Raw genomic sequence first — 23,655 nt, 5'->3', positions numbered from 1 at the left:
ATAGCGATTGATGCGGCTCAACGAAGCGCGCGTTCAATAGGCTGCTGCCGGGTGATTGAAAAGACCCCGAAGAAATGGCGAGAAATACGCTTTGTGCGTTCGGCGTAAACTTGAGGCTGGCGGAAGCTCTAAAAGGGCAGCAAACATATAAAACAGGTAAATGCGTCGAGCGCGGTGTTTCGACAGCTCCGGCGGCGTCTGCGTAGTACGTGTATTTGTGCGCGTCCCACGTGCGCGTGCCCGTAATCGAAATCCTGGCTCCGGAGTCGAGAATCCGAGTCGAGGGACGATCTCGTTTCCCACTGACGCTGTATTCGGCTCTTGTATACCCGGGAATAACGTGGGTGGAGTGAAGTAAAACTTTTTTTTGTCGAAGCACTTCTACGTAGCGACCGACCAGGATTCTCCTCAAAGCTGTCATGTGCAAAAAGCTTTGGGAAGAGACGATCGGGAAGCATCACTAATGTGGCTATGAGAAACTGAAAATGGCTTTTTTTATATATATAAAAGCAAAAGTATGAACACATGACAACGTGATCGCTGGAAGAGCCCTCATGCGCATGAAAAATCTCTAAGGCACACGGGCGTGTGACCAGCCACGAGTATGTACGGCGTACACATAGGCGTGCGTAGGGTTCTCCATTTTGGGGAGAATTGGGGGGAGGGGGACGTCATGTGATGTCACGTGATGTGAAGTCGCAAAATTTGCCGATTTGTGACGTCATGATGACGTCATATGGTGACGACGCGTCACCAATTGACCAACGGCGGGACGCCGATGGTCAATTTTCAGTTTGATGAGGCATCTAAGGCGTGCACCTTAATAAACGGCATCGTTTAACTGTATTCATCTATTATGCGCGTACCGTTATGTTCTTTTGCAAAGACGCTGGTTTCTCGTTTGCCCGTGTTTCCTCCCGTAAACGTTCTGTAACGGTATACGTACCGTGTACGGTGTATGATTGTATGGCTCATAAAGTGTGACGTGTAATTACGCGTTGATCTAGCGTCAAACTGTCTCAAGCGTACACATAATGTGCATTAAACTTCGCATTTCACACCTGTATTCGAGAATTTGTCCATTCGGGGCCGTGGCCACGTTCTCAAGTGCCACATGGGGATCAGCCCGATGTTTGCACGTCGTGCTGGAACTCCGGCGCTGATCGACCCTCTATTGGACTATGTCAGAAACCGGCTCATAAGTTTATATATATATATATATATATATATATATATAACATGGGCAAGAAAATCAATTCTTTTGATTATTTTTCCGGATCTTGGACGGACGGACTAATATTTCGAATAAGCTCGCCAAATAATGATACGCATTAAAAAGTGCACGTCTGGACGATACGCGTTAATATAGCGATACATCTATGGGGGGTTTATGAACTTTCTTTTCCTTCCTTTGGGAATCCGCTTTTTTAATAGGGACTTCGAAGTTTTGCTCCGATGTCAAAGGTATGAGTATGGTGATGGATCGTTTCACCAAGGATGCGCGCTTGCCTGCTCCTTTTTTCTAAATGATGTTCAAGCATTTTGGAAGTACTGTGCAGTTGTGTCTATGCTTCGTTGCCTCCGGGGAGTCGTCTCTCCGAGGATTGGAAGCTCCGAGGACCTCCGAGGCTTTGAAGCTTAGCCGTGTTGGCGCGTTATAGTAACCAATACTTCGCCAGAGCGAAGCTGTTGCTGCTGCGAACTGTTCAGAATTGTTCGCCTTCATTTTTTTTTCTCTTTTTGGATGGCGCGAGAGACGAGGGGGTTGGCGAAGCATGTTACATGTACGGGGGGGGGGGGGGGGCTGAAACACTAACAGCGCGTCGCGCTGTTCTCATCACGCTCTCACCCTGGTGGCAATACAAAGGTTCGACCCTGGTCGTGGCGGTCGCATTTCGACGGAGGAGAAATGCTAGAATCCCATGTACTTAGATTTAGGTTCACTTTAAACAACCCCAAGTGGTCGAAACTTCCGGAGCCCTCCACTATACGGCGTGCCTCATAGTCTTACCGTGTTTGTGGCCCGTAAAAACCCCACATATTATTATTACAAGGACACAGGCTAAACAATAAACATGGTAAAGTCACTGATGAAGAATATTAGCGAAGAAATTACAGGACGTTCACATACGGACTTTTGCAATAACAAGCATAATTAGTAACAATATAAAAGTGAGATATATAAATCTATCCATATGTATTAGCTTTTTAGCTGATCTCATAACTCAAGCAGCCGGTGCAACTCTGTTTATTTTGAACTAGATAGCGAAAATAGAGCTTAATGTAAAGGCGTAGCAACTGAAAGGCAGCGCGTATTATTATTTGAAAGGTAAACGTACACGAATGTATGAAGGACATAGAGGCGATAGGAAGGGAGCAGTCTGCCAACTGCCACCGACAGAACTACACTTGCCTATCCTTTCGGGAAGTAAGGAAGGAACGGGGAAGGAACGAACTGACAGAACGAAAGAAAGGAATTTTGAGGGCTAGTTTTTCTTTGCTAGGCACAACTTTAATGAGAACTGACAATCAAGCCAAGGAAAGTATAGGGGATGTTATCTGTAGTGATCATGATATAAAAGTGAAGAAATTAAAGTGGACGAAAACTGATAACTTCCCGCCGGCAAGAACCGAACCTGCCGTACTTTGTTCATTCATAGCGAGGGTGTCGTTCTGGCAGACTTGATGCCTTCAGGTAGTATGCGAAGGATTATTGGTCAGCTGCCAGCTCGTAAAAAGTTCCCCTGCTATGCGGCGCCAGCAGGCAGAAAAAGTGTTCCACACTCGCCTCCATAACTACGAGCGGCGCTGATGAACACTTCCTGTTTTAAATGCACAGATATAACCGATAAAGTGGACGGGAGTATGACCGCCGCAGTAGCTCAGTGGTATAGCATCGAACGCGGTATTCGAAGGTCGCAGGTTCGGTCCCTGCCGGTGGCAAGTTGTCTTTGCGTCCACCTTACTTTCTTCACACTCATATCACGATTACTACAAATAACATCCCGTATACTTTCCTTCTCTTGATTGTCTGTTAGTTCTCATTAACGTTGCCTCTAACAACTAACAGGAGGCACACGCGAAACTAAAGTAGGAACGTAAAGTAAGCATAGAAAAAGAATGTCAACGCCATAAAGACATTTAAGTGGACGAAGTGGCATCAGTCGGAGAAAAGTCACCCGTTCCCGTATGCATTTGCCTAAGACGACTCGAGATCCGTCACGGTAGTCTAGTGGTTAAGGTGCTCGACTGCTGACCCGCAGGTCGCGGGATCGAATCCCGGCCGCGGCGGCCGCATTTTCGGTGGAGGTGAAAATGCTAGAGCCCCGTGTGCTTAGATTTAGATGCACGTTAAGGAACCCTAGGTGGTCAAAATTTCAGGAGCCCTCTACTAAGAAGTGTCTCAGAGTCATATCGTGGTTTTGGGACGTTAAACCCCAACAATTATTATTAAGACGGCTCGAAGGCCAAAGCCATCATCTTCTTTTTCTCCTCAGTCAATTGCACTGATCCCCCCCCCCCCCCGAAAGAAATGACCCGGGCTAAAGCCGGGAAATCGTGTTACAGTGATATCATCCATCGCATATTGGGTTGCTTCTTGTGCAGCTTGCGCCAGACGCTGGGCCTCAGCGGCGACGACACGAATGTCCCGGACGCTGACGACGCGTATGACGGCGCCGAGCCGACGTTCTCAGACGACGCCAAGCTGCGTCGCGACGTCGAGTCTCTGGATGAGCTGGCCCTGAAGCTCGAGGACCTCGCGGCCACCCTGCGCGATGCCCTGCAGCGGGCTAGCGCCCAGAGTCCGTCGCTCGCGGACCGGAGAGCCCAGGGCGCGCACTACATCGTCCGGTTTCAGTTGCCCATCGTCGCCGTCGTGCAGGTCAGTGACTGGAACTCTGAGCAAATAATTGCGGGGGATGCTTAGAACATTCTGGGAATGTAAGGAGCAAAGCCTAGTTGGCCCATGGCGATGTGCAGTAAAGCTGTGTGAGCCGTCGCGGAGACGTATAGAAGGCGCTGCGGTCGGGGAGCCGCCGTTTCCAGAACCACGGTGGGCCTCATAATCATATAGGTGATTTTGGCACGTAAAAGGCTACGTAATAATAATAATAATAATAATAATAATAATAATAATAATAATAATAATAATAATAATAATAATAATATAATAATAATAATAATATATATTATTATTATTATTATTATTATTATTATTATTATTATTATTATTATTATTATTATTATTATTATTATTATTATTATTATTATTATTACGTACTCAAGCTTAAACTAGGAAGGCATCTTCTTGAGACAGGTTGATTAAAGCCAGAAAAATCATACTCGCTATACTCCGTTTCGCAAGGTGGATTGCGGAGGTGCAGGTTGACATTTTGGTCAAAATCTGTTGTTGGGTGAGAACGAGCTGCATGGTAGCTCGACAAGAAAGCAGGACTTTAAAATAAATGGGGGTGGGGGAGGGAGGAATTCACAACTACCATGGCTGCCATGAACAATGCGCTAGCGAATCTAAGCAATCTCATCTCTAACATTCAAGGCGAGGCGCGCAAGCAGAGAGAACGTCTAGTGCAATTCACGGGCATGAAACCCAGAGGGAAATCCTATAATAGGCCATCAGCTGTGTATGGCGAGCAGCCGTAAATACTCGGTCAGGTTGGAAACCCTCGAAATATGGCAGTGTAACTGTCGTGGTATCCGCAGAAATCAGGGTCTTCTTAATCAACACATCGCTAACTTCACAGCTCCACCAGACATAATCGCCTTCCAGGAAACCGGCTGCTCACCCACACTCGCGGGCTACTCGGTCTATGAGGGGCTCAACGAAAGGAAGGTCGCTGTGCTGGTTGCCAAAGTGGTCACCGCAAGCAGACACGACACCGACGTAACGGACATTGATCACGTACTCATTGAAATCATTACCTAAAAGGAACCCAAGAAAGCATCCTCCTTCTCAACATATACAGCCCGCACAGCCAGCGGAAAGCCAACTTAGCTACCTACTGGGCAAGGCAGAACAAGCAGCAAGTAAGAAGGGTCTTGTCATCCTGGGGTACTTTATTGCCTGGCACAAAAGCTGGGGATATGTCAGTGAAACTCAGAAAGGCAAGGTTATAGCCAGAGAAGCTGATCGCAGAATGATCAGCCTCATTACAGGCCACACCCAACCAACGCTAGTGGGCAATAGTATCAACCGAGATTCGTGCCCGAACCTGGCGTTCGTTAAAGGAGTCAGGGAGGCCCGATGGGAAAACGACGTGGAAACGCCTAGCAGCGACCACTACTGCATTTTGCGCATCCAGTCAGAAACCCTCCCGATCGGGAAAAGAAAAAAGCATGGCCAGGCTTGGCTCAGAGACTGGGAAGCCGATAGCAAAACTAGGGTGGAATCCGAATACACGCAGATTGCGGACATTAAGAGCTGGGTCGCAGGTATCTAGGCGGACTGGCAAAGCTAACCCGAGAGGTCGCACTCACCACAAACATTCACGAGGTGGATAAGCATCTCTTACATTTCTGGGACGCCCTCCGGGTCCTATTAAGATGGGAACAGCAGTAACACAACAGGAAGCTCAGACTTAAGATCGCCGCGGTCACCAGAGAAGCCGAAGAGTATGCGACGGAGCTCTCAAGGAACAACTGGGGCCGAAAATGCAACGAGCTACAGGGTAAATATGTTGGAAAAAGACACAGGCCTTGCTAAGGGCTCTCGTAGACCCAACCAAGACCAAGTCCGAAACTCGTAAGACGACCCAAAGGATCGCGCACCGATTCCAAGGCACAGACCGAGAAATGCTAGAAAACATCAAGCCGCGCTATACTTCGCGATGCGACGGATACCTACTGCACATAGCACACATGGGCGACGCTAATCCCGCTCTAGACGAACCAATTACCACATAAGAAATCAGACACGCTATGATGTCTGCTACAAAGAACACCACGCCAGGCAATGATGGCATCACCAACGTCACGATAAGGAACCTGGACGAAAACTCTACCAAAAGATTTACGGAATTCGTCAACAATCACTGAGAACAGGTTACCCTCCCGAATGACTGGAAATATGCGGAAATAGTAATGATTCCAAAGTCCGAAAAGACTCCCAGCGTGGAAAATCTGAGACCCATTTCACTGGCCTATGCTTGGGAAAGGTGTACGAGAGAATTTTGCTTCAGAGGTTGGAGACCTACCTGGAAGGTAACGAGCTCATACCGCACACCATGTTTGGATTCCGAAAATGCCTCTCAACACAAGACTGCCTCCCACAGACCAAGCAGAAGGTGCCTACTGCCGTCCCAAAATACGGCGAAAACATATCGCTCACGCTTGATCTTAAGGCGGCCTTCGACAATGTCAGTCACAAGGCCGTGCTAGAGGGTCTCAACTACTTAAGTTACGGACACTGAATACACAACTACGTCAAAGCTTTCCTCAGTTACAGAACCGCCACAATTGATATAAAAGGCATCCGGAAGGACATGTTCAACACACCAAAAAGTGAACACCACAAGGCTCTGTGTTGCACCATGTGCTTTTTAGCATCGTTATCATCGGCTTAGCACGGAAACTCGAAAAACTTGAGACTCAGACATGCCATCTACGCAGACGATGTCACAATATGGGTGGCAAGGGGATCCTTAGGACAAAAAGAAGACCTTCTGCAACGGGCAGGAGATACGGTCCACGCATACACCCGACAATGTGGACTGGTATGCTCCCCAGAGAAATCCGAGGTTCTCAGAGTCTACAGAAGAGGAGACAATGTGTAAAACTCCATAGACATCTAGATAGGGGGAAAAAGATTCCAGAAGCATCCCAAATTGAGATCCTAGGCATGCGGATACAATGTAACTGTCGTACAGACCACACCATCAGACAGCTTTCAAACACCACAGCGCAGATCACGAGGATGATCATAAGAATCTCCAACAGAAGACGAAATATGAAGCAGGAGGAAACACGTAGGCTAGTACAGGCCCTCGTGGTCAGTAGGAATGTATACAGTTTTCTCTGCCAAACATCGCTCGAACAGGAAAAGGAACATTTAGAGAAAATCCTTGTGAAAGCCTAAGGATGCGCCCTCGTAATACCGGTCAGCACCTTGACGTAAGAATTTCTTAAAATGGACATAAGCAACACACTGCAAGAACACATCGAGGCACACCTTCTTGCGCAAGAAGTGACTCACGCTCACACTAAAGAGCAGGTACACGTGACAGGTACTGGGCATGAGGGATGCTTGCAGCGAAGTTAACAGCATGGAGAAGATATCGAAGGAGATTCGCCAGATCATTGAGGTCAGCCCGATACCGAGAAACATGCATCCTAAAATGAACAAGGCCAGAACAAAGACAAGACCAAAAGTACACAAAAGAAATTTCACAGGGAGCACAGACGTATTTTACGTTGACGCGACCACATCATACAGAGACCCAGGCACGTAGGCAACGGGGGGGGGGGGGGGGGGGGGGGGGGCGGTTCCATCCCCACCTGAAATTCGTCGAGCCTTCCATATTCCATGGCAACTTTTTTTTTCTTTTTGCCATGGAAAGATTTTTCTTCGGGCAATTAGCCCCCCCCCCCCCCCACTCCGAAAAAAAATCTTGGCTACGTGCCTGCAGAGACCACTCCGGGGCGGTAGTCAGCGTTGTTTATCACCAGCTTAGGGAAATAAACAGCGCTGCGATCAAAAGCAACGACATCCTGGAGGATGAGGAAGCAGCAATCGCACTCGCCATCACGCAACAGCGCGAAGAGGCCACTACAGAAATAGTTACGGACTCGCAGGAAGCGTGCGGACGGTACAGCAGCGGACGCATATCAACTGCTGCCAACCGCATACTCAAGGTGAGAAAAATCACCTTCTCAAGCTGCTCCGTTACGTGAACACCAGGCCGTGAAACTGTGACAGGGAACCAGCGTGCCGACGCCAATGCCCGAGCATACGCCAACCGGGTGGCGCACAACGACGGGGAACCAGACACCGTCACTAGACGCTATGGAGCTATTTAGAACACCAAAGAGCCCTGAGGAGGATTTAACCACCTCCCCACAAAAAGAACAAATCAGTAGAGAGTAGTCGGTTGCCTGGAGACAGCTGCCGACTAATGCATATCCAAATCTGAATCTACTTAGCAAAATCTATCCGGGAACATATCACAATAAATGCCCGCTATGCGGGGATCACCCAACGCTTTATCACGTTACATGGGCCTGCCAACACTCAAAGGTGGTGCCAATAAACAACACACCTACACCGGAGCAGTGGGAGGCTGCGCTGTCCTGCCCGAAACCTGAAAGGAGCTGAAGCTGATCGACAGAGCTCGCAAGATGGCAAAGGCCACATGGGCCCTGGACTGAGGACTGCATCTTCACTGGGAGAATTCCTTTGCCGGAATAAAGTTTTCCATTCATTAGCTCGTTTAAACATTGTAGAGTACTACGCACGTTACCGTTGTTATGACTGTTTAGAGAGAGCACATGCGACGACGTTTACGACATAGAGTTCATAGATACGGTTAGACGCGCATCTCTATATTCCTGATTTTAGTACAAAACCTTTAATGTAATGACTGATTTCTGCGCGGCAAACATCGACAATACTGGGGATAGTTTAATGCTTTTCTTGGGAATAAGTAGATTTTATTTTGCAATTAGTAAAGCATATAAATGAATTGAGCAATGTTGTTTAACCTTACCTTCGTAATTGCAATCGATCTTTCATTCGTAGATTGGCACCCACAACCCCAGTCATGTACTACAGCTTAGCTCAAGGAAGGCACATACAGTATCTGTGTCAGGCGGGCATGTTAAGTGTACTTACGGGGAAGTACACTTCGGGTGAAGTGCTCTTTGCCAAGTCTAAACGGCGCAAGCGGAGTGTTATTCGCAGAAGCGTATACACCGGTCTTAGTGCGTTCCGTGAACGCACTTTGCTGCGTCTCGGCCGTTATTGACTTGCACCGTTTGTACAAAAGACAGTTGCGTTTCTTGGTGAGAAAAAAATAACTTTTTGTAGCGTTAGCTACACTGGCCGAGGCGGAGCAGTTTCGCGTGGCAGTCTGAGGAACGTGCTGCGCATGCGCAAGGAGCCGTGACGTCACACGGCGCACAGCTGGCGCGCCGGAGCCGCCGCCGCCGCACGCGCCTCGCTGGTCTGCGCATGCGTATTTGAGCGCACTCCGCGTCCCTTCTTCAGGAAGAGACGCAGACGCAGTGCAGTCTGGGTACCGTCGCCGGCGCGGAATGCAGCATGTCGCATTTCGCGCCGGCTGCAGCCGGGGCGCGCTGACGGACGCCGGACTCGCCGGACGCGTCGGTCGCGCCACGCGTCGGACTATAGAGTGTTGCGCGTTTGTTAGTGTAGCGTAGCTTGCCAAGCGTGCGCGCGCGTCGACGTTACGCTGGAGTGTATCAGCCCCTTAATTTTGCGCGCATATGCAGACGTATCAGAGGGGGTATACATATAGGGGGAAGGAGGAGGAGGAAAAGAAAAACGGGAGGACAGGGAGGTTAGCCAATTGTCAAACCGGCTGGCTGGCGTTTGTCAGTGTGGTATAGCCATGGAGAAGGAGAGCGCAAATGCTGCTAAGCGGCGCAGAAAAGCGGAGAAGCTTGACAACCAAGAAAGCGAAGAATAATCAGCTGAACCTTAGCTAACGCTACGTATATCCTGGCATAGCCGAGCTAAGCCACTGCAATTTTTCATGTATGATTCAACGTAAAACAATCATATTCTTCAATGCTTTCCCCCCATTTCATCTACATCTTCGAAAAATGCGTTTGCAGTCTGTCGCCATTTCTTTGCTACAGGTGTGCTCCGTTTTCCGTTTAGCGCCGCGTACCTAACGTGTCACTCAGGGTTCCGAAGCGTACTCTCCGGAAGTGCACTTAAGTTGCCCGCTTGACGCGGGTATAATATAACACACATCGCGGCTCATTTAACAGCGAAGCTGTTTAGCAAATCGTTCCTTGTCCGACGAACCAAAAAACTATCATCATCCTAAACGGGTATGTGCCGCAGAAATTGTGTAAATCCCACTACTCGCCACTGGTCCACTAAAAAAGAAGGCAACAGTTAGCCCAACAACAAGTAGCTGCGCAGCGACCGCGGCGAGCCGAAGACCCCGACTAAGTACAGCGAGAGCATCCTAGGTACGAGAAAGGCAACGGCGGCTGCAAGAGGACCCTGAAGCGATGAAAGGCCTACGCCAATTACGATGTGCCCGTGGATCTATGAGCGGTGCGAACGCTTGGTTTCAGCGCCAGTTTCTGTCTCTGGAGTTTGGACAACCGTGTCGTGTCTGTGACTGTCTGTGGTTTGACCCGAAGCTCTCTGCGCTGAGAATCAACGTAGAAACAACCTAGCATCACCTAGCTAAAGCCTAGCAAGGACCTAGAAGCAACCTAGAAAGAACCTGCATCACCTACAGATAAGGTCTAGAAACAACCTAGAAGCAACCAGATTAGTCTTCAGAATCGTCCAGTTTCGCTGTTTCAAGCCTTGCGCGGCCTTTTTTTTTTTTTTTTTTTGAGGCGAAATACTTGGATGCATCACGATACCCAAGAAGTGACCATCGGCGGCGTCGGCGTCAACACGAACGGTCCGAAAAGTCGCGTGATCACAGATGACCTCACCTAACATGACGTCACATGATGAAGACGTGACTTGGTCGGCAGTGGGCCGATCTCGGAGGACGTGCAACACTACGTGAAGGGGGGTGGGGTCAATACAAGGGACTAAAAAAAAAGAAGTAAAAAAAGGCTTTTTGCTTCGAATAGTCTTTAAGGGAAAGGCTTGGGGAACCGTGTGAGTTATTCCCTGGGCTACGACAAAGTAGAAGATGCCATTCGAAAAAGGCCATTTCGGGTAAGGCGAGGCAAAATGGGACAAAAATTTGTAAATGGTGAATACTTTTTAAGTTTTCATTCTGTACCATAAGGAAATAAGACAAGAGCTTTCTTTTTAAGACAAAGAAAAATAGACAACCATTCGTTCGTAGCACGAAGCCACAAGGAAATCCATACGGATTTTTCAGAAAGAAAGCCTCATAGCCGCCGAAAAATTCGTCCTGGTCCGGGGTTCGAACCTGGGACCAACGCCATTCCTGGGCGGTCGCTCTACCAATAGAGCTAACCAGGAAGCTAGCAATTGGTAGCGCGAGGTCCAATTCATCGACAACTCGAAGCACATGAACTCTTAGTATTGCAATGAGTTCTGCGCAATCCCGCAAGATGGCGGAAGGGTTAATGAAAGGAAAATAGGCAACCACCCGTCTGTAGCACGAAGCCGGTCGTCGATGAATTCGCACTCGCGCTACCAATTGCTAGCCTTCTGGTTGGCTCAATTGGCAGAGCGACCGCCCCGGAAAGGCGTTGGTGCCGGGTGCGAACCCCGGGCCAGGACGAATTTTTCAGCGACTATGAGGCTTTATTTCTGAGAAATCCGTATGTATTTCCTTGTGGCTTCGTACTACAAGCGAGTGGTTGTCTATTTTTCCCTTTCTTAACCCTTCTGCCACCTTGCGGGATTGCGCAGAACTGACTTGCAACGAGCTTTCTTTTTTGGTTACAAGCCGCTCGGTGCATAAAGATGACCATCCCTTCCCCCTGTGCAGGGTAGCATACCGGTTATGCGAAACTGGTTAACAACCCTGCCTTTCATCTCTCTTCTGTTTTCCTTCATTTTTAAATGCGAATGCATTTCTTAGTCGGGGCATGTCAGGCGTCTGTCGGTGTCCGCGCACAGGCAGGTGTTATCTCTCCGCTCTCACTCCCTCTCCCATAGCAACAGCTGCGGGCGCGCGCGCTTATCCACGCCCCTTGCAATCGGAGCAGGGGGTGCGGGCGGAGTAGCGGAGAGTGAGTGGAGAGGAGGAGCGCGCTCTGGCGTGTGAGGGCGCCCGCATCGCGGGAGCTCGGCGGAGCTCCCGCGTGTGTGGAGGGAGTGTAGGAGAGGGTAAGTGCAGTGCTTCGCCGCTCCTTCTCTCGCCGTTCGCTCTCTCTCCTCCCTGCGCCCCACTCTCCCGTCCGCTCGCTCGCACGTATATATAAATGGAGTGAAACGATTACTACGCCTTGTGCTCTCGGCGCAAGAAGTGCATCCGCATTTCCTCACGATTCCCTTCGGGTAGGTGGGGTATCTTTTTCATGTTCCCGGTGTTCGAAAGTTTAACAAAAAAAATAAATAAGAAATATCTCAAGTGTCTCATTCTGTCCAAACTATAGCGGGGCATTAATGAGACGCAGCGCGGGGCAATACGAGGCAGCGTCGAGCAGATGAAGTAGTTTGGCTCTTGCGGGACAATCGCTCCGTCAGCACCCGCGAAGTCTTTGTGAGAACTGCGCGCGCTAAATCCAAACAGAGCCTGGCGCTGTGGTGTTCCACAAGTGCTTGGAGATCAGGCACCGCCAGACTTTCTTTGAGCTCGATGAGCTGCGTTTCTTGCCCGTCAGATAAAACTCATCGTTGACGGAGCAGCAGTATTGCAGTGTTCGGAGTTCATCATTTACGAGGCTATCATCGGAGCCTTTTATGTCTTCTGTTTCGGTGTTTGTGCACCTCGAGGAACGCAGGCTTCAAAGGAAATAATGCTCCCGCTCTTCGGTGTGTCTGAGCCATTCGCAGAATGTTTCGACATAGGTGTGGTGAAATGCACGTCGGCCTAACGCCTGAGCAGGTTCGCCGCACTGCTACCGCGATCCGAACAGCAAGTTAAACTCGGCTGCTTTCGCAATTTGCATGAGCAGTGCACGTTTACCCTCTCGTTTCCTTTTCCCTCTATCCTCTCTCTCTCCCGCTCTCACTTGCCGCACACACACACACACACACACACACACACACACACACACACACACACACACGCACACGCACGCACACGCACACACACACACACACGCTCACTCGCGCGCGCGCACGCATGTACGCACGCATGCACGCGCACGCAATCGCGCATGCAGGCGCACACGCACATGCACACACACGCTATCATGCACATGCACACACACGCACACACGCACGTAATCACGCACATGCAGGCACACACAAAACTTCACGGAACTATTTTGTAATGTTAAAGAGGGCTGAGAGACGGAGGGAGTATTCAGTTTTTCAGGTAATTGCGATGATCCGGCTAGAATCAAGCTTAGGAAAAATATTTATCCAGGTCGTCCAAATCACCAGATCCCACTACTACGGCGTGCCTCATAATCATATCGCGGTTTTGGCACGTAAAAGACCATGTACACGCACTCACACACGCACGCACAGTTACCGACGAGTCGCCCTCTGAGGAATAGGGAGCACCGGGCACCGGAAGTAGTGTTATGCTGAAACGGAAAGGGTAACGGTCTCCCATACTTAGGTTTCCACAAAAATGCCGCACTTGGTATAGTCTAATTGTCACCGCGCACATTTCACTGTACCCGTGGCGCTAGCTTATTTCACCGGCTTGTATAGGAAAACTTGTAACGTGTACATTTCACGCACTGAAATTTCCAGCTTGTAATCAGTGAAGTAAAAGAGGTTTGGAGTGACGAAAAATCGTTCAACAGGATCAATACATTGGCAGAGAAGAAAAAGAAGAAAGCTTTCGCCTTCGAGTCGTCTTGGGCGATTGCATAAGGTGACTACGATCCTTAGACAGGCTAAACTTGTATATATAGAATTAATGATACTTTATTCGTCAGCACTGAGTTCTTCTTGAATTGTTGAAATTCAAATGCGACTGGATGTCCGATTTGTTATCTTCATTTTAACAGAGCTAGTGAAAGCGCAGGACGATAACTCACCTGACGGCTTCTCGGGACGTACGCAAATTTTACTTTTCCCTAAAAGAGGTGCCCCAACATTCCGCAACGCATTCCAACGCATCAAACTGCCTCAATGTACCTTCAATACGTCTCTTGCACAGCGCGCAAAGGGACAGCTGTTATTCTCGTTATAGAACACGGCCGTTGCACTTGGTAACAACGCTGGCTATTTCCATAAGCACAGTGTCTGCTATACCCCGCGTTATCATAACGCAGGCTTCTCATTAGAAGTTCTAACGCTAAAGTACGTCATCCAGTCCCGAGTCACTAAGGGAACATTCCGAGAACGCGGCTTCTTTCTTTCATTTTTTTTAACTTAGCCCAAATCGCTACATAGCCTCTTACCTTTATGCAAGGCGAGGGTCTCCTCACAGAAATCACGCATAATATTATGCTGAATATCAAATTAAAGTCAACCAAGCATGAGCGAAAAGACAATAGAATTTTTATTAGTAATTTAGTTCGTGCTGTTATTACGCGCAGCTTCTCAAAGGCACCGCTTGCAGCAGCGCCGGTACATTTCAGAGAAACGTAGCAGTGAGCGAGCGAGCGAGAAAGAGAGAGAGAGGGAACACTTTTCCCTGTTCAATATTCATCATTTTCGCATGCACGTAAGCACTGCGCTGTGAACATAAGCGCAGTCCTTGCGTGAACAGAGCACGCCATAACCGCGTTTCAGGGGTTTTTTTCTTTTTTTTTGCGCAATCTGTCACTGTCCACTGCACCATAGCGGCTTTTGTTTTTCTTCTATTTCTCTTTCTCCGCGACGAAGGCATCCACCTATAGTTTCGAAGAAGTTTCGATCCGGCTACTACGTCATCGTAATCTTGCTTCGTTCTCCAGGTCGCCTACTGAGGCTTGCGCAACGTTAGGAATACTGGAAGAACAACGTAGCAGCCCGGGCGTCCAGTCTGGTTCCGATAAAGATGAATGGCGCAATATATTTTCTATCGCGGACCGGACTTGAGAAGCGAAAATTATTACGGCACGATTTCTTGCCCAGAAATACCGGGAACGGGAAGAAAACCGGCGAAACACTGAGTGTAATGAAAGACGCCGCGGTGGTATGCAAATTGCGGCCCGCAAATCGCCGTAGGCCGCTGAACTGTTATGAAACAAATTTAGGTGCACGATAGAACTGTCGCTAGCCGTTGTAATGGCTGCGCTGCTTCTTTAATAAAATGTTTATTATATATTGTCTGAGGATTCTATTCTCTTCAATTTTTGTGCCACGTAGGTGGTCATGCAGCATATAAGCGATAATAAGCTGCGTACGGGCTTTCATTACACATGAACGCAAAATAAAGGTATGGGAAAACAAAGAAAGATTGCAAGGATGATACCCATAAAAAGAAGTTGCGTAAGCGGTCTGCGTTCAATATTCATAAAGCATCAGCATTATTCTGGTGTGTGTCGACAAACGGAATCGCTAAAGAAATCGACCGTGCCAGTTATCAGCTTTTGTGAAAACGACATGAAGGGTGCCGCTGCAGACATGCATCTGTTACTAGGGGGCTTTATTAAACGGTTTCTGTCTGCAAACGTCAAGAGCGCTTTCGTTGCGCGTAACGCGCAAGCGGAGCTTGCCGGCCACGAGCCTTTACGAAACTTTGTGAACAGTGTAATATATGTGCGTGTATGTGTGGCTGTATGTGCTGTCAAGTGTTTTTCAGTGTATATATCATAATCATCACCCAGAATTTGGAGTAGCATGTCAGGCAAATAGCCAAACTAACATATCCAGCATTTCAATACAGCGTTTCTCTCTCTCTCTCTGTCCGCAAACTTCCTAGCGCTGCCGGATTGCCGGATTCCCGTCAGTGTAAACGTCAGTGGCCGAATCGGTGGCTCCGTCTAGCGCAGCAGTGATCAACCAGGCGAACACACAACTCTTACTGCAGTAATCAAGCGTACGCTTTTTAGCTGGTCGTGTAAGTTATCGGCAGCATGATGATTGCGAATGCGTGACCTTTTTGAAATGTGCCTTTGACAGCAACAGCCTTGGAAAATGAAAGCGTGTGTAAAGGCATTGCGGTTAGTAAGGGTCTCCAGATGCCGCTACCGTCGTCTGGTAACCCAGTAATCACGTAAGAGCCACTGCGGCTGGAATGCCGGGTCTCTGAGTTTCCAGAGACGTCGTGAGCGGCAGGGCAGGTGGCGTCAGCTGGGGGCGCAGGCGTTAACTAGAGATGACACGAAGCTATTAATGCGGTATCTCAAGATATTCAGTTGTTGGTGTACATAAAGACCCCTCAAATGGTTAAAAGACGATCGAGACCTTTTTGAAATTTTGGTACGAAAGTTAAAGAAAAACAAGAAGTGTCCGCCATTTTTCTCTTTTCACACTCATTCTAATAATGCGGAATTGTCGAACGAAAATCTTCGAAGCACATTTTCATATCTGAGTTCGGTTATCTTTCAGTGTCATTTAAAGCCAACCTGAGTGTGACATTATATCGCGCTTTTCTTGTTCCGCACAAATTTCGAAATTTTCACGTGAGGAATTTTATCCGCATCCCGTCTGAAACCTTATAAAAAGTGTATCTTTATACCACGCGTGAAAAAAAAAATATCGCTGATACGTTGCTGCAAGATGAGAATTAGCAGAATTCGTCAACACAGGAAATAAAAAAATAAAGGCAGAAGCTCGAGGGAATACGGAAGCTTGAAGAGATGAGAATTCGTCAACACAGGGTGTTGCTGTAGCCGACGTTTCGACAAGCGCACTTGTCTTTTTTAATGCTGCAACTTGAAGAGAAGTCCGCTTGTCGAAACGTCGGCTACAGCAACACCCTGTGTTGACGAATTCTCATCTCTTCAAGCTTCCCTATTCCCTCGAGCTTCTGCCTTTATTATTTTATTTTTTTTATTTTTTGGATTGCTGCAAAGTTCGTGATTCTGAAAATATTTGAGAAATTTTCTAGTGTTGCCGACTAAGCGGTGGACTTTGCATTAATTAGCCTTCGGTCTCTTTAGGCCAGACATGAAGTAGATATAAATTGACATTGAATTCAACGTAAAATTGGTCGCACTGCCGCGTCGTGACATTTAAGTGCTTCATTATTGTTGCGTTAGCTGCTTCATTAGAGTTGCAGCGCTTCATGCGCTGGTCTGCATTTCGAAGCGACGTCAAGCCTATACACGAGACGCAAACAAAAGCTAGCCATGGGACCCAAGGAGGTTTCACAAAGAACGAAGCCTCCTTGCTCCGGACCTCGCTAAACGCATGTTTAGCTATCTCGTTGTGGATGTTTTCTTCGAGACTCGCTCGTTTCACTCGCATTGTGTAGTTCGCTGGCGCGAAACTGGTGCTTGCGTCGGCAAAGTAGCCGCGACCGCTCTCAACCACGGTCTCTCGGAGACCGCGGACTGCCGACCTCGCAGCCAGGCCGTCCGGTCATTCCCCGCGAAGGTGTGCCGTTGTCATGACAGCGGGCCCGGGACTCGCGAAGGTTTAGAACGCGGTAAGCGCTCCTCGTAGCCTTCTGCCTCTCTTGCCCCCCTCCCCCTCTTCGAGTCAACATGCGCTGAGTGCATATTCTTTGCACATGTTCGTATTTTACCCTCCTTTTTTCTTTCTGTAGTCCTTTCTTTTCAAAGGATTGTCAAGTGCCCCGTATTCCTTTTTTTTTTCTGGCTGAGTCGCCTTTAGCACAATGAGTGTAGAGTAATGACAGAAGTTTCGTTGCGATTGCCTTTGTTATGACTAATGGTCGAGGTATGTGTACCCTTGAATCTAAGCTTCACCGGAGGAAGCTAGCATGTACAATGGTTGAAACCGGTCCGCCGCGGTGGTATAGCGGTTACGGTGCTCGGCTGCTGACCCGAAGGTCGCGGGTTCGATCCCGGCCGCGGCGGTCGCATTTCGATGGAGGCGAAATGGTAGAGGCCCGTGTACTTAGATTTAGGTGCACGTTAAAGAACACCAGATGGTCGAAATTTCCGGAGCCCTCCACTACGGCGTCTCTCATAATCATACCTTGGTTTTGGGACGTAAAACCCCAGATATTATTATTATTAATGGTTGAAACGGCAAAGTTCAGATTGCTGTTGCGTAACAAGACAAGCAGAAAATGCTAGTAATCTTTTTTTCTCGTTATTTTTGTGTATGTACCCGCAGTTTATTGTCCTTGTACCGGCCGATGTAACAAAATCTCAAGCCTCCGAAACGCGCACAGGAGATTCCACTTTTCTGAAAAGAAAGAAATAAAGATGGCTGATACCTCTACCATATGAATCGGTATAACACGAAAGTGAAACGTGTCGTCACAAAAGTAGTTGATTGTTTATAGTGCATTGGTATATGACAGCTTGTACAGTGTCTACCGTTTTTTGGCAGATATAGCACCGCTTGATATGGGCGCACTCACGTTGACGCCTAGTGGCAATCTCCGGACCGCCGACTAACGCCCATGATCATGATTTAACATATACGTGGCCACCGCATATGTTAATCTCGCTCAAGTATGGCATCAACAAGCACGCAATAAACACTGATACTCGATATGCACTCCTTCAAAGCGTCGTGAAACGCGAAGAGAAACGCTACGCGCGTCGTGTCTTCCCTCTAGCCCGGCCGTGAATTCTCACAGGGCGAGCGGGGAACGCAGCGGTGCGACAGCCAGCCAGGCGAGCGTCGGAGAGCTATTTTTCGATATGGAAGGATGCTAGAGCGAGGCTTGGGCTAAAGCCACCACTATAGTGTACTAGAATATTTATAGCCACCACCTCGCGGTGTGTTAAAGCGTTGAAGAAATTACCCTTTTATTAGAAACGCGTCGAATGGGACGTTCGTAGCAACGGCGCGTTATTTTTTTGTTTTTGTTTTTTCGAGCCTGGTGGCACACATGTCACCGCGCCGTTATAATGGGGACGCTCATAGGATTCATCCATCCATCCAATAACACTGTGAGAAGAAAGTGTGAAAGATAAAAGCCGCGTTCATGAAGCATCCGTTATGTGTTTGGCAATAGCTCAGTGGGCTAAACGCCCGCCAGCTATCGTCGCGGGCGGAGAGGTCATGGGCTCGACTCCTGTCAGTGGAACTTTTTTGTAGTTTTTTCCTTGCCATTTGATGGCGTTCATTTTGCTGACATATTTCCGTGACGGAAATACGTCATGAGTCTTGGTGGACCCCGGCATAAAACACTTTCGGGTTAAAGAAAAAGCACAGGATATTGCGAGTCTGGAAGCAGGTAGGCTCCCGACGTCTATTCTCATTGCAATGCACTATACTTCGTTTGTTGGAAATCTAAAACGAGAAAGGCCTGCCCAAACGCGTGCGAATACTGACGAAATTCAATGGGAAGCAGCAGTCGCGCATGCATTGTAATGCTGCGCACGTAAAAGCGATGGAAAACGTCGATGCACTGTACGACTATACATGGTGATTACGTCCAGTTGAAAAGCATCTGCGCTAACCGCTCTAAGTCATTTTGTTCTGCTCTGTTTCCTTCAAATCCTCTTTTCACGTTAAGAATTCTATGCATTCATACCGACGCATCTAAAGGCCGGTGAGTATTTTGTCCATTAGGATAGGCCACATTGTGGGATAGGCTCATTCGCCGTCTGCGTGGAACGTGGAAGGTCTAGACTGCTACTGAAATAGTCAGTCCAAACTCGTGGAACGTGGAAGGTCTAGACTGCTACTGAAATAGTCAGTCCAAACTATCTCATCGGGAGAACCGGCCTACGTTTCAGAGCATTAAGGCCGTCGATGTACAGGAAATCCTATATTTGAATTAACAGTGTGCCAGCACAAGCGAAAAGCAATAGCTGGAGACCCATTCTTTTGCCTAGCTGCCAAGAACTGGAACAGCGTTTCCCAGTACACTGCAACCGTTACCTGTGCAACAACGGACACTGCAGCGGCTTACCTTTATTTGTGAAGGCCTGCGGTGCTGACTGTTTATTCCGGTTGATTTTTGTGCCGTTTCTGTCTCACTAAGGTAATAAAATTAACGAAGTAATGACCCTGTACTGCTACGTTTAGATGGTGGCGAATCTGTGAGGGGGCGACTGGATGCCTACAGCGTAACGTGGCCTAACAGAGCTCTTGTTTCTGTCCAATGAAAGATTTGCCTTTGTTAACTGTAATGAAATGGAGCGTCGGCGTCTGGCGATGAAAGCTGTAATTTTTACGGGCGAAGCTCCTAAAAAGCATCACCTGGTCGGTCGTCGCTCAATGCGGCGTGTCCCCGCCGTCGCGTCTCCCGTATCATTCAACAGATGGCGCTGTCCCATATAGATGCATGCAAACTGCAGTTGGGTGACGATATACTAGATGGCGCTGTTCCATAGAGATAGAAAAAAATAAAGATTAAAAAAAATTAAAAACATATAAAAACAAAAATTTAGAAATCAAAAAAAGAAGAAAAAGAAATATAATCAAAGCGGCGTATCGCTTTGATTACTGCTGGGCGAAACCACTGAACATTTCACGGTGTAACCATGACTGCTTCAAGAGCTTCGCCCAAGCTCTTCATCATTCACCCGTGGATATGCTGTAATTTTTTTGTGCTTTAGTGAGCGGCTGCGGAAGTGTTCTGTTCACACTCTACTAATGCTGTGCATCCCGGCGTGGCTGTTCAATACTGGGCGATGCGCTTCCCCTCTCTCTGCCTTCGGCAGTGGTATCGGCGACATTGAGCATCTCATTTGGTTGTGCCCGAGTTTTGACACGAAAAGAGAAGCGATGGTTCGGAGCATACGAAAGGGTGGTCTTACGCACTGTACACTCGAAGGCGCCGTTTCCCCCGGAGAACCTCAGGCAACGAGGAAGAGAGTGCAACGTCCGCTGATCGCCTTCCTGCGAGGCACGGAACTTATCGACAGCTGGTGACGCAACCATACTGTCACCTCATGAGAGGCTCGGGCGGATCAATTGCCGGCTTTGTATGTCAGGCTAATCCCGCCTATTGCGTCTCCACCACCACCACACTGTAGTAAACCAGCAAGTAACTACAAGACTTAAAGGGGCCATGACACCCAATTTTCGATCATTATATGTGTAATGTTGGTTAATCCTTGTGCTTTCGCGAACAAACTGACGAAATTTTAGCGCATTTTGTCGAGCACTTAACTTATAGTTGAAAAATTCTTTAAACACGCGAGTGGCCTGAGAGGCGGGCAACAGTGACGCACTCGCAAGCCTTGACGTAACAAGCTACTTGCTTTGCGATAGTCTGTATTCCGGCGAGTGATTTTGTTCCGTGGTCATCTGCGCGTGCAATCGAGCTATCTCAGCTTTCTTCAGCTTGGCATTGAAAGTGTACGATTTGCGGCGGCTGAAGCTTTTACAGAAGACGACGGCTCCGCCGCATGCAACACATGACGTCGCACGCGCCATGGCAAAATGGCGGTCGCCGGTGGTGGGCGGGGTTTATAGCCGGCGACTTCTAGGGCTCATTTTGCACTGAAATACTCTTTCACAGTTCATTTTTCATATATGTACAGGCAGAATAGACCCTATACTTCTATTTTTCGCTGAAAACCGCAAAGTGTTCGGTGACCGTATCATGGCCCATTTAAGTCGCTTAGCTGTATAATCATTGAAAAAAAATATCACAGCAAACAAGAAGTAGTTGTCATAGAAACCTCCGTATGCACCCTTCTTGTAGCTCTCATCGTCCGCTCTTCTTAAATTTCCCGGATCTCAGCGCCCACTCACCGTGGCCTCCGAAACTACGCGCGCTGTACTTGCGCCTACGTTGCGCCAGATCTCGTAAGCCATTGCGCCTACGCAGCGCCCGATCTCGAAGGTCACGGTATCGTCACCCCCCCCCCCCCCCCCCCCCCCCGCCGACCTTTCTTTTAAGAGCACACCATAAAGAACGTGTCTTCAGGATCCATTGATACTTTGAGTGTCTAAGACTCTGACCTTCTTTTGCAACCGGTTGATTGAGTGGACTTGTTTCGGCTATATGGATGTGACATTCAAGTAACGGTGCTCTACCGGCTTACAGCGGAACAACCGACTTACGGCTCATGCGATTAAAATTGCGTAAACAGGATGTTAAAACTTCAGCTTTACTTTCCTGCGAAGCGCGAAGGCTGACAAATGTTTTCTTGAATGAGTCTAGGTTTTGTATTTCAAGTATGAACCGACTTGCCTGAAAACAAATTTTTTTTTTCATCTGTAAGTTTTCTAGCGATGTTCATATATGGTATTATCAAATTATTGTTCAGTAGGACACGATATCACGTTGCATTAATGTTTATCTTCGTACTTAGCCCTTAAATCGAGCTAGGGCGGAACTACTTCGCAAGGAATTTTGCGGTAAAACTCCCTATTCTTTTTTAGAACTTCCCATGTCAAAGCGAAATCTTGTAAATTCCTCTCCGCGCCCGGTCACTTTCTCCATACCATCGCGGCAAGAACGCTTTAACTCCGTCTTCACTCCCGACTTCGGAAGGGCCGGAATTCCTTCGCACACTCTCAATCAGCCCGGGATCACAATTGAAAGTGCGATCACAGCTTGCGTGTGCGCGTGGGAGTGGTGAGGGGGGAGAGGATTCTCTTTGTACGTCGCCGTGTCCCAACCCGAGCGGCAACCTTTTCAAGCGCCTCATAAGAAAAGAAAAAAAAAAACGCGGCACTGGCCACCACCACCGTGGCCCATTGAAAAGCGATGTCCCCGACTGTTCTAGATGGGGGCTTCGCTTTCAAAATTCAGCACGGAGCTTATATGAAGAGACTTGGTGCGGAAAAATGGAGCAGCAGAAAGAATCCGGCTGCGTGGACGACGACAATATCGAAAAAAAATCGCGCGATTTAAGAAGAGGACAACGAAATAAAAGAGGCGATGACAACGGCGTCCACGCTGTTTTTCGATTCCTTTAAACTTCTCCTCCTCCTCTCCGTGAAGCGACGATTTCAAAACAGCACGGCATCGTGGTATCGGGGGCCGGACAACAGATGGTGCGCTAGCCTTAGGGCTTGTGTGTGGGGTTTCTCTCGAGTGCGCGCTGTTATGGCGAAGATATTTCTGGAGCCGCTGGTAAAGGCGCCCCCCCTCGCTGTGGCCGGTACGTGGGCGTTCGTGAAGGCAAACGGGCATGCAGGCGCCGACTGCACGTTTCGTCCGGGGAGATTGTGTTTGTACGTTTTTTTGTTTTGTCTAAAAGATGAAGCCTCGCTCGCGAGCTCCGGTAGATGTTTAAGCGATATGCGCGCTTCTCTAAAGATATGCCGATGCAGAACAGAAAATGTAGGTATCCACTTAAGGGGAAACATGACTGAACATTATTTTTTTTTGCAACTGTGCCGACTGAAATTTACAAAAGTGATTCACTTTTTGATGTCATACAAACGCAGAGTACGTAGCGGTGTGCCTAGAAAATAATTTTCTTTGTTTCAGATCTCGTTATTTTCGTGCAGTACGTTCGCAACAAAATACGTTCAGTTAAGGGAAGTCAGTGTGTGAGAAACAATCGGTGCAAACGTTTTTTTACCTTGTCAAGGTTGTTACAGGATTCGCAATTGATTCTGCTGCGTTACCTTGCTTCCTCGTATTTGCCGTGAATATAATATTTAATACGCACCTGTAAAACATCCATACTGGTCCCTGTTTTCGTACGTAGCGGTTGTGTCCTCCTTAAACTTCCGCGTGCGCACGCGCGCGCGCGCATGCACGCACGCTCACTCACTCACTCACTCACTCACTCACTCACTCACTCACTCACTCACTCACTCACTCACTCACTCACTCACTCACTCACTCACTCACTCACTCACTCACTCACTCACTCACTCACTCACTCACTCACTCACTCACTCACTCACTCACTCACTCACTCACTCACTCACTCACTCACTCACTC

General features: G+C 48.2%; 1 protein-coding gene across 2 annotated transcripts in view; it reads left to right on the top strand.

Annotated features, from left to right (window-relative positions):
• The window catches only part of LOC119390353 (uncharacterized), a 377,138-nt gene that overhangs the window by 54,357 nt on the left and 299,126 nt on the right, over nucleotides 1–23,655 (top strand). For both annotated transcript variants that reach the window (XM_037657959.2, XM_049414752.1), the window contains exon 3: nucleotides 3,607–3,883. In XM_037657959.2, coding sequence (XP_037513887.1) covers nucleotides 3,607–3,883 — 277 coding nt within the window. The remainder of the gene's footprint in view (nucleotides 1–3,606; nucleotides 3,884–23,655) is intronic.

The sequence above is a fragment of the Rhipicephalus sanguineus genome, chromosome 4 (genome assembly GCF_013339695.2).
Source record: "Rhipicephalus sanguineus isolate Rsan-2018 chromosome 4, BIME_Rsan_1.4, whole genome shotgun sequence".
Taxonomy (NCBI): Eukaryota; Metazoa; Arthropoda; class Arachnida; order Ixodida; family Ixodidae; genus Rhipicephalus; species Rhipicephalus sanguineus.
This window is presented reverse-complemented; position numbering and strand designations above follow the sequence as displayed.